The sequence below is a fragment of the Capra hircus genome, chromosome 18 (assembly GCF_001704415.2).
Source record: "Capra hircus breed San Clemente chromosome 18, ASM170441v1, whole genome shotgun sequence".
Classification (NCBI taxonomy): domain Eukaryota; kingdom Metazoa; phylum Chordata; class Mammalia; order Artiodactyla; family Bovidae; genus Capra; species Capra hircus.
Genome location: NC_030825.1, coordinates 52,603,414 through 52,614,761, shown reverse-complemented (window position 1 = coordinate 52,614,761; position 11,348 = coordinate 52,603,414). Strand labels below are relative to the sequence as shown.

Sequence of the window (11,348 nt, the reverse complement as noted above, 5' to 3'; positions counted from 1 at the left end):
ATTTTGACTTTACTTTTGCACGTGGTATGAAGTAGGTATCCAGTTTATTTAGTCTGCTTGCAGATATACTTGTCTTGTAGAGAAGGGATTGTCAACTCACCCCAGTGTTCATGCCTGGAGGATTTCATGGACAGAAGAGCCTGGTGGGCGATGGTCTATGGGATCGCAAAGAGCGAGTGATGTGACTGAGCAACTATTACACACACACGATATGCTTGTCTCAGTACCACTTGTTGCAAAGAGTATAATATTATTCTTGCCATGTTGAGCTATCTTTTTTGTTTTTTGACCACACCTCGTGGCATATGGGATCTTAGTTCCCTGATCAGGGTTAGAACTCGCACCCTCTGCATTGGAACTGCCAAGTCTTAACCATGGGACCTCTAGGGAAGTCCCCACATTAAACTACCTTGATGTGTTGTTGAAGATCAATTGCAAATGTGATGGATTATTTCTGGACTTTCAAGTAGAGTTCATTGATTTAAAAAATAAAGAAAATAAAGTTCATTTTTTATATAACATTTTCTATTTTTTTCTTTGGCATGGCCAATGATATCTAACATACCAATTATTTAGCATGTATTGTCTGAGATGTGCTAGTTTTTTGATTTGTTTTTGGTAGAAGCATCAAGATTGGTTTTGTTTGTATTTATTTATTTATGTTTTGGCTGCACCAAGCAGCATTTGAGATGTTAGTTTCCCCACCAGGGATCGAACAGTGAAAATGCTGCATCTTAACCACCAACTACCAGGGAATTCCCTTAGAGACTGGTTCTAAATCTTTTTTCTGCTTATGCTGTAGACTTTTCATTATTATTCAACTGGGAATGCATGTGTCTGTGTATGTGTGTGTGTGTGATTTTTCCAATCTTCAGTTGTGTGATTTCAGTACCATGAACCACTGTGTGAAGGGCTTGAGAAAAGACTTCACCCAAAGGGCAGTATTTCTATATAATCTGTTCAGAGAGTCAAAAATGGAAGCTTTTTTGCTCTTTCTCTAGGACCAGGAGAGATTTTCTGAGCTCTATTAACTGCATAGCCCTTATATTATCTGGGTTTCTTTAAAAAAATTTTTTTTAAATTATTTATGTTATTTTTGGTGTGCTGGTTCATCCTCGCTTAGCAGGCTTTTCTCTAGTTGTGGCGAGCTGGGACTACTCTCCAGTCTCGATGGGCAGGCTTCTCAATGCAGTGGCTTCTCTTGTTGTGGAGCACAGGCTCCTCTGTGATTGCGGCATGTGGGCTCAGTAACTGTGCCTCCCAGACTCTAGAGCACAGACTCAATAGCTGTGGTTAGGCTTAGCTGCTCGAGGCTTCTGGGAGCTTCCAAGACCACGGATCAAACCCATGTCTCCTGTATTGCCAGGCAGATTCTTTACCACTGATCTGCCAGGGAAGCACTGTTTTTTTCTTATTTGTACATTTTTATTAAGCATTTTTTTAACAGCTTACTTTATTCATTTTTAATTGAAGTATAATTGCTTTACAATATTGTGTTGGTTTCTGCCATACATCATCATGATTGTTTCCTTTTACTTATTTTTATTAAAACATTTATAATGAAAACTTTTTATTTATTACCTTAAAATTATTTATTTATTTTTATGTCCTGGTTTTAAGTGAGGCTCCAAGTTTCTGGCCTTAAATCACAGAAGACAAATATTCTATCGATACCTCCTTCCTGCACAGTGATTAAAAGTCTGTGCATCTCTTCCCCAGATAGTGACTGAACATCCATCACCAGATCCCGAGGATCCTTAGATAGACTCTAGATGTTTTTGAAGAGGATAAAATTTAGTGTTTAGGCCCTTTCAGGCCCTTCATTATTTCTGACATCTATGAATTTGACCTTCGTTCAGTCAGGCCCTGTTAGTGATAGAAAAAATATTTGTCTAAATTTCCTTTTTTTTTTTTTTTTTAACAAAATTCAAATCAAATTTAATTCTCCCATCCAGACTATTCACTTATTTTGCAGTATTTCCTTTTGATTTTTAAAGAACTAATTAATTAGTTAATTTTAATTGGAGGCTAATTACTTTCCAATATTGTAGTGGGTTTTGCCATACACTGACATGAATCAGACATGGGTGTACGTGTGTCCCCCATCCTGAACTGTCCTCCCCACTCCTTCCCCATCCCATCCCTCAGGGTCATCCCAGTGCACCGGCTTTGAGTGCCCAGTTTCGTGCATTGAACTTGGACTGGTTATCTATTTCACATATGGTAATATACATGTTTCAATGCTATTCTCGAAAATTCTTATTTGTTTTTAAAAGGAGAGTAGTCCTTTTGATAAATGCAGAGGATGTTAGGACTGAGGCCAGAGCAAGCACAGTTCTCCTTGTTCCCTTCCTGTCAATTATAGTCCACCTGGAAAGATGGGCAGTTTAACTGTAAGGAGAGAAAAGATACACTGGGAAGACTCGATTGGGCCTCCTTACACTGGGGAGTCAGAGAATAACTCCAGGAAGAAACAACATTTCAGCTAAGTTGGGAAAAGACAAATCGTTTATGACAAGGACCAGCCCTCCATACCCTCTGGGACTCTCCTCCCATCCCAGCTCAGGTCTCACCGCTAGGTCTTCATCTGTCAGTCAGGCTCCCGGGAGGGACAATTGTCATGCGCACTGATGTTCCATCAGGACTCCGAGGAAGGGAAAGGAACACTAGAAGATCCTGCCTGGTTAACCTGAGAATGCTGAGAGCCTCCCATTTGATACACAGGTTTCTTTGTGGGACAAAGAAAGGCCACACCTGCAGAGAAAGTGGTTTATTGATTGGACCCATGCACAGGGGGAACACGGTGGACATGCTGGGCAACAATTTCACCTCTGTCATTCAGAGCACCACCTTCATGCTTGAGAGTTCTTGATTTTCTTCACTGAGGTTTCAAAGGCTGGATTGCATCCATGGCCAAGGGTGGATGCACTGGACAGTAACTGAACATAGTTTTGGGGTCAGAATTAATGAGTCCGTTTCGTAGTCAGTTCCACGGAGGGCAAATGTCTGTTCCTCCTTTGCTCTCTGCTCTTCTTGTCTAGATTCTTGTCCCATCTCAGCTCCTAGTGTCTCTCGCCTGCTCCAAGATTATCTTGTCCTGTCTCTGCCCCTCTCTCCCCTTCTCTTCCACCTCATCATGGCACTGATCCTCTCCAGATCCTCCTCCTTCCATTTATCATCCTGCAAACTGCCTTTCTCCTTCCCTCCGGGACTCCCCTCTCTCCAGTGTTTGCAGTTTGCCTTTGAGTCTCCCTCTGTCTGCCTCTTTTGTCCCCTTTCTCCTCCTCATCCTCTCTGCGTGGTTCTCCTCATGAACCTCTGCTCCTCACTCTTCCTCCTGCCTCTTTCTCCCTCATCCCCTCCCTCCACCTGCCTCCTTTCTCCGTCTCAGTGGGCATCTGACTCCACCTCTTTATCCAGCTCTATCTCTTCCCTGCTCACCCCTGTCTCTTCCCATCCTCCCCAGAACACTCTTACCTTTTTTTTTTTAATACTGATCGCAGTACTGCCAAGCAAAGTCTCGCTCAAAGTATTCAGTGAGTGAACACCAAGCTAAACCAAAAGCACTCCCCTCTGTTGTGCAATGGAAATATCGTTTATCGCGATATATAAAGGGGAAATGACATTTGGGACGGTCTGAAAAAAGAATGGGTGAAAACATTAATGGTGGGAGGGTTATTTTTAGGCTTGTCAAAAGAAAAGGGGGCTTGCCTGGTGGTCCAGTGGTTAAGAATGCCTTGCAATGCAAGAGATACTGGCTCGATCCCTGGTCCAGGAAGAAACCAATGCTGAGGAACAATTAAGCCCGCTGCCTCAACTACTGAGTCCACACATGGCAGTTACAGAAGCTGGTGCACCCAGAGCCTGTACTGCACCAGACAAGCCGCTGCAATGAGAAACCCACCCGCCAATGAAGAGCAGCCCCCACTGAGACTAGAGAAAGCCCACGTGCAGCGACAAGACTCAGCACAGCCTCCCCCCCGCCCCCAAAAGAGACCCAGAATCAGATCCGAATAGAACTCATGGGGCTGGGTCAGAGGCTGCCTGAGGCTTCCATCTAGGAGACAGTTATGAACCAACCCTCTTCATCTCGGAAGCCACATACTCCTCATATGAAGATGAGCTGCACACTTACCTCCCTTTCTACAGATTTTCCATCTTCCTACATAATCTTCATCAAGAGAGCACCATTCTCTTTCGGAATTCACTGACGTGCACTTATAATATATTTTGCGTCTATAGGTGAATGGGAAAGCACATGGAGGACCTGAAAGAAGAAGTCCTTGTTCCCTTCGTTGACTCCTAGGCTTTCACGATCGCTGGTAACTCTGGCAAAGTCTCCGTTCGAGACTGTCATGTACAGAGTCCCCCGCTAAGCCCTGGGGATGTCAAGGTCTGTCTATCGTGGTCCCTCCCTCAGGGACTAGGAGATTTCTTTAACTTTGGACAGCCTCTACTTTAGCATGTGGCAGCAGCTGTGAAGCCCGGACCGTGGGTTCAGGTTCCGGTCCCACCATCTACACATGCTCACCCTTGATGCTCTCCAGGGTCGCCCCCTTGGGGAATGTGGACGCCTGCCTCCTCCTGTGACTGAGAGGATAAGATTCGCTCTTGCCTGTGTAGTGTCTTTGGAGGATCCCCATCACAGGCACCAGGGCGCCCGGGTTAGTTTATTGCATTTGGTCGTGGTTTGGCTGTCATTCTGTCCCTTGTCGATTACCTCAAGGAACTCAACAAGGAAAGTAGGCTTTGGGATACATACTGTCGTCCTCATGTGGCTTCTCCACTAGAAGAAAAGCAGGTGCGGAGGAGGTGGATGGAGGAAGAGAAGAGCAAAGTAGGGCTAGGGTTAGGGTTAGGAGGCAGGAACTGCGAGAGTAGCGTTGACGTATATACCTTTCAGGAGTGAAATAGCTAGCTAGTGGGAAGCTGCTATATAACACAGGGATCCCAGCCTGGCACTCTGTATTGTCAATGTAAACGGGTAGGATGTGGGCTGAGGTGACAGGGATGCTCAAGAGAAGTGCAAATGTATATACTTATGGCTGATTCATGTTATTGTGTGGCAGAAATCAACACAAGATTATAAAGCAATTATCCTCCAATTAAAAATAAAAACAAAACCAAAATAAGAAGAAAACAACCACCACAAAAGAACACAGCAGAGCCACACCCAGAATGTCATCTGTAGTGGGACCTGCCCTGCACCTCTAGCTTTATGCTCTCATTGCTCCCGGAGCACACACAGGGATTCAAGCTCAGCACCGGGGCTCAGCCGAAGCACCCTGCCTCCCCCATGCCCTGCTCTGCCCGTCTCGACTCCTGCCCTGTCATGCCTGCACCAAAGACTGTGCTGTCCTCTCTCGGCCTCTCTCTCACCTTCTCTTGCCATGAATCCTTCCCAGGTCCCCCTCCTTCCGTTTACCATCCTTAGCATCCGGCTACGGATCGGGGATGTCAAGGTCAATATGGCGTAGTCCCTCCCTTGGGGACTAGGAAGGGTTCTCTGACTGTGGGCAGTTTTTACTTTATTGTTTTTGACAGTGAAAAAAAATTTATTTACAGATATACACATGTCTATAGATAGGAAGAAATCAAAGTCAAGAGTGGCTAGTCGACATGTTAAAAGCACCTAAGTTGTGAGGATTGGTGTACTGATGTGAATCTGGGGAGTTGCTACTTTATCATGGGACAGCAGCTCTGAATCCCGGGCCCTGGGTTCCGACTGCAGCCCCACCATCTACAGAGGCATATCCCTGATGCTCTCCGGAGAAGCCCTCTTGGGGACTGTGCACACCTGCCTCCTCCCGTGACTGAGAGGGTAAAGTTAGCTCCTGCCCTTAAGCATCTTTGGAAGACCCCCATCACAGTCTCCAGGACCCGCGTGTCAGCTTCTTGCATTTGATGCTGTTTCGTTGTCGTTCCCCTCAGTGTGTGATTACCTTGAACATCAGCAGTGGTGTAAGGCCAAATTGTAGTGGGCATTTCGGGAAGGTTGTACACATACGGCGGCGGCTCATCTAGAAGAAAGGCAGGAGCAGAGGAGATGGATGGAACGGAGTAAGAGCAAAGCAGGGTTAGGGTTAGCTGGGATGAATTGAGAGAGGAGCATTGACGTGTACACCAGAGAGCTGGTGGGAAGCTGCTCAGTAACAGGGAGCAGAGGATGGGGCGGCGTGGGAGGGAGGCTTGCGAGGGCGGGGATTATATATATATAATATTATAAATATATTTGCTACTCCATAGGCTGCATAAATATATATATACATATTTATGGCTGATTTGCATTGTCATACGGCAGACATCAACACAACATTGTAAAGCAGTTATCCTCCAATTCAAAATAGAAAACAAAATAAGAACAACTAAAAAATAGCAACAACGACCAAACGAGCCCAAAGCAGAGCCGCAAGCAGACTGTGGTCGGTCGCAGGACACACCCTGCGTCTCTTTCACTCTCTTTGATATTCTGAAGCCCTTGTGCACCCTGAACAGATACACTCGATGACTAGAGGGTGAACACATAGGTGAGAGAGACCCTGACACATTCGCATTGCCCCCCTACCGAGACACATGGATTCAACCACAAAGTCAGACACTCACTGTTCTTTGGACCTGCCCTGAGACCACACGGTCCCTGTGACTGGGTTGGCCCCAAAGTTGCTTCTGGTTTTTCCATACAATGGTACGGCAAAACAGAAAGGAATGTATTTTGGCCAACTCGATATTTCCAACAGTCAACTCTACAAACATCAAAAACTCTTCATTTGAACAACATAACCAACCCTGGCATAGGTTGCCCATGTCTGGGACAGTGCAATGGAGATTTAGGAAGGAGACAGCTCCCAGAAAGGCCTTTGGCTCTGTTGCCAAACTCACCCGGGTTTCAATTTCATAGAGTTGCTGGAAAACTAAATAAAATGTGGCTGTCATAGCGGCTGGCCCTTCTGACACATTCAAGAGATGGCAGCGGTATTGGTTACAGTATTATTATTGTCGTGACTTTTACTCATCAGTCCACGTCTGGCGTGGGCTTCCCTGGTGGTTCAGCATTAAAGGACCCACCTGCCATTGCAGGAGGCGTGGGTTTGCTCCCTGGGTCGGGAAGACCCCCTGGGGAAGAAATGGCAACCCACTGCAGTATTCTCGCCTGGGAAATTCCACGGACCGAGAACCTGACGGGCTACAGTCAAGTGGGTTGCAAAAGGGTCAGACACGACTGAGCGACTAGCACTGCAAATCAGCGTGTCTGGGGCAGGGTCTTTCTCACCAATTCTAGTCCGTCTCCCCTCCCTCACCTCCATTCACAGGGTGCAGTTGTAGAAACACAGGCACACCAGCCCAAATCAGAAAGAGCCCCAGACGCGGTGCCATGGTAGCTTGCTCTCCTGAGGCTGACCAGCGTCGATCTGCTTCTTATTTAACCGGTGACCCCAGCGTCCCTTCAACCTGATAAGAATCAACCTCACCTGGTCAATGGTTGATCATTCCTCAGCCTGAGAGCATGCAGGGCAATTTTATCTCTCAGATGGAAAGTACAGGACATTGGCCGGCAGTCTAACGTCTCCAAGCCTCAGGGGTTTGAAATGCACTTAAAACGAGACCCGGGGCTCTGTCTTCCACTGCTGAGGCACAGATTCGGCCCCTGGTTGGGAACTAAGATCCTGCAAGTCACACCGTGTGACCAACAAATAGGAAAAAACTCTAACGAGCTCCCAGGCTTAAAGTGACTGATCTCGGAGGGAGAGCAGTGACTGGTCCTCTAGAGAGAACTTAGCTCCCTGCCCTGGAATTAAACCTGGGTCACCCGGATGAAAACTAGGAGTCTAAGCCGCTAAACTAGCTTAGGCTAGAGTCTAGAAGCTAAGGAGGCCTGGCTCTTGCTCCTGTTTGAAAGCAAGAATGTTTCCAGGAATCAAAAGTGTCACAACAAGTACCACGGTTATTATTAGAGACATTGCACAACAGATGGGAGACCACACAGAAAAACAGTTTGTTTATCCAACTCAGAAGTTAGGCAGAGATGCACACCCAGAGAGACAAAGGGTATGAGCATCCTCTCCAAGGAGAAGAGTGTAGGAGCTCAGAAGCTGGGCAGAGATGCACACCCTGAGAGGAGTGTGGGCGACCTGGAGGAGGAGTGTGAGGTACGGAGGTGATGTGCACCACTTTTATAGGACAGCCCCTCCGGGTGTCTGTTCACATTTGGGCAATTATCTTGCTTCTTTCTTCACAGCTGTCTGGTCCATGGACCCTCCGCAAGATATGTGCTCAAGTTCTTGCTAAGATGGATCCCAACACAGAGGCCTACGCCTGCTTGTCTACACTTATTCTGGAGTGGGGCCGCCTCCCTCTTTGACTCCGAGAAGGCTTTCTGGACAAGTGCAGACGGGGCAGTCAGCCTTGACCTCTTGACCTCAGGAGTGGGCACCTTATCTCTTCATTTGAGCCGAGCTCAGCGCCTGCCTCTAGCTTTGTCCTTGGAGTATCTGAATTTTACTTAAATTTTACTCCACTTGACGAATACCAGGTGTCCAGCTCAGAGACCCACTATCTCCTACCTTAAGGTGACTTGGAGTCCACGGTGTGAACTGTCTTAGAATCAGGCAAAATGTCTGTTAGATATTCCTGATCAACCACTTACAACAGTCAGGGAGCTCTGTGACTCTGTCGGGGATACTTTTGAACATTTGAGTGGAACCTAAGGAATATGAAGGTCTTGGTTGCTTGCTCCCAATGTCACTGGTGAAAGAAAGAGGGGCGCTCAGGAATTCCAACGTTCAAGCCAACTGCTGCCTAAATGACTTAAGAGGTTCTTGATCCCTTTCTACTATAGCTGCTGGGCTGAAACTGCTAGAAATCAAACATAACACCTCCTCCGACCATTGGCTGACTTGCCACCTGATTCCAAGGGAAGCGGAGCCCTCCGTCTGTCAGGTGGCTGCGAATTTTCTTTTTGTTTGTTAGTTTTGTTTGCCTTGCCACCTGGGGTTTCCTAGGACCCTGAGCAGCGGAAGCGCAGAGTTTAACCACTGGACCACCAGGGAAATCCCTGGCTGCTGCTTCTGTTGTTGTCAGCATGCAGTCTTTATGATATAAAGCTCCTTTGTTTTAGGCTTCAGTGGTGGCTCAGTGGTAAAGAATCGCCCTGGGATATCTGGGTCAGGAAACTCCCCGGGAGTAAGAAACGGCAACCCACTCCAGTATCCTCGCCTGGGGAATCCCGAGGCCAGAGGAGCCTAGTCAGCTACAGTCCATGGGGGTAACAAAAGAGCGGACATGACTCAGTGACTAAACAACCACACAGTTGCTTTACGACGTTGTGTTCGCTTCTACTGCATTAGCAAAGTGAATCAGCCACACAGATACACATATCCCCTCCTTTTTCGATTTCTCTTTCATTCACTTTTTATTGATTGGTTTGTTTTTTGCTGTGCTGGGCCCTGACTGCTGCCCCGGCTTTTCTCTAGTTACGGCAAGTGGGGGCTAGTCCCTGGCTGTGATGTGCGGGCTTCTCATTGCGGTGGCTTGTCCTGTTGCAGAGCAAGGGCCCTAGGGCCCTAGGGCTTCAGCAGTTGCAGTCCCCAGGCTCTAGAGTAGGCTCAGTAGCTGTGAGCCGCGAGCTTAGCTTGCTCTGCGAAACGTGGGATTGTCCGCGACCAGTGCTGGGACCCGTGTATCCTGCATTGGCAGATGAATTCTTTACCACTGAGCCCCCAGGGAAGCCCCTGGTTTCCTTTTATTTATCTATTTTTATTAAAACATTTTTAACTGAAACTTTTTATAATTTAACTTGAAAATTATGTTTTATTTTTACCTCCTCGTTTCAAGTGAAGCTCTGAGATACTGGCCTTAAATCACAGAGGACAGACATTCTCTCTTTTTTTTTTTTTTTTCCCCATGCACGTTTCCATAACCCTTTGTAAATACCCACTGTCAGATTCTCAGTGTGAGACCAAACTCTTGGGGGCTAGAGCTGGTCTGAACTGCCTTTTGAGCTACCCTGCTGCTGCTGAGTCACTTTAGTCGTGTCCGACTCTGTGCGACCCCATAGATGGCAGCCCACCAGGCTCCCCCGTCCCTGGGATTCTCCAGGCAAGAACACTGGAGTGGGTTGCCATTTCCTTCTCCACAGACATTCTCTGAATACCTCCTTGCTACACAGTGATTGAAAGTCTGGGTCGCTCTTGCCTGGGTGGAGACTCAAAATCCACTGCCAGGTGCCAAGGATTCCTTAGATAGGCACTGAGGGTTTTTTTAATTTAAATGTATTCATTTTTAACTGAAGGACAATCGCTTTGTAATTTTGTGTTGGTTTCTGCCATACGTCAACATGAGTCAGCTGTAAGTATACACGTGTCCCTTCCCTCCACCTCCAGCCCCATCCCACTCCTCTAGGCTGTCACAGAGCCCGGGTTCGAGCTCCGGGAGTCGTCTCGCAGATCCCCACTGACTGTTTTGCGTATGGGAGTGCATGTGCTTTCCTGCTCCTCTCTTCATTCGTCCCATCCTCTCCTTCCCACCCTGTTTCCAAAAGTCTGTGTCTATGTCTGTGTCTCCACTGCTGCCCTACAAATAGGCTCATCAGTACCCTCTCTCTAGATTCCATACGTGTGTGTTAATATGCAATATTTGTTTTTCTCTTTCTGACTTACTGCACTCGGTGCAATAGGCTCTAGGGTAACCTACCTCACTGGAACTGACTCAGATGCGTTCCTTTTTATGGCTGAGTAATATTCCATGGTATATATGTACCACAGCTTCTTTACCCGTTCATCTGTTGACGGACATCCAGGTTGCTTCTATGTCCTAGCTGTTGTAAACAGTGCTGCAATGAACATTGGAGTATGTGTTGGTGTTTTTTCCAGTTATGGCTTTCACAGGGTATATGCCCAGTACTGAGGCTGTTGGGTCATATGTAGTTTTATTCCCACTTTTTAAAGGAATCTCCGTACTGTATTTGATAGTGGCTGTATCAGTTTACACCCCCACCAACAGTGCAAGAAGTTTCTCTTCTCCACACCTTTTCCAGCGTTAATGGTGTGTGCATTTTTGGATGATGGCTATTCTGACTGGTGTGAGGTGAGACCTCACTGTAGTTTTGATTTGCATTTCTCTAATAATGAGTGATGTTAAGCATCTTGTCATGTGTTTATTAACCATCTGTATGTCTTTGGAGAAATGTCTATTTAGGTCTTCTCTCCATTTTTTGATTGGGTTGTTTGTTTTTCTGGTATTGAGTTGCACGAGCTGCTTGTATATTTTGGAAATTAATCCTTTGTCAGTTTTTCATTTGCTGTTATTTCCTCCCTATGCTGAGGGCTGCCTTTTCACCGTCTTTACAGTTT

The 11,348-nt window shown here is 46.6% G+C and overlaps 1 protein-coding gene across 1 annotated transcript; it reads right to left on the bottom strand.

Moving 5' to 3' along the window:
• Window positions 3,488-7,374, bottom strand: LOC102182531 (seminal plasma protein BSP-30 kDa-like). The gene is made up of 5 exons (XM_018063277.1): window positions 7,299-7,374; window positions 5,943-6,020; window positions 4,763-4,786; window positions 4,136-4,267; window positions 3,488-3,636 (listed from the first exon to the last, which is right to left on the bottom strand). Exons 1-5 carry the CDS (start codon window positions 7,372-7,374, stop codon window positions 3,488-3,490), a joined length of 459 nt encoding a protein of 152 aa, XP_017918766.1.

Excerpts from the sequence above, each read along its gene's own strand:
- LOC102182531 (XM_018063277.1), bottom strand. The coding sequence starts at position 7,374 with ATGGCACCGCGTCTGGGGCTCTTTCTGATTTGGGCTGGTGTGCCTGTG. Across the intron at positions 6,021-7,298 it reads ACTGCACCCTGTGAATGGAG|ATGAGCCGCCGCCGTATGTG; the intron begins GTGAGGGAGGGG and ends CCTTTCTTCTAG. Across the intron at positions 4,268-4,762 it reads GAAGCCACATGAGGACGACA|GTCCTCCATGTGCTTTCCCA; the intron begins GTATGTATCCCA and ends TTCTTCTTTCAG.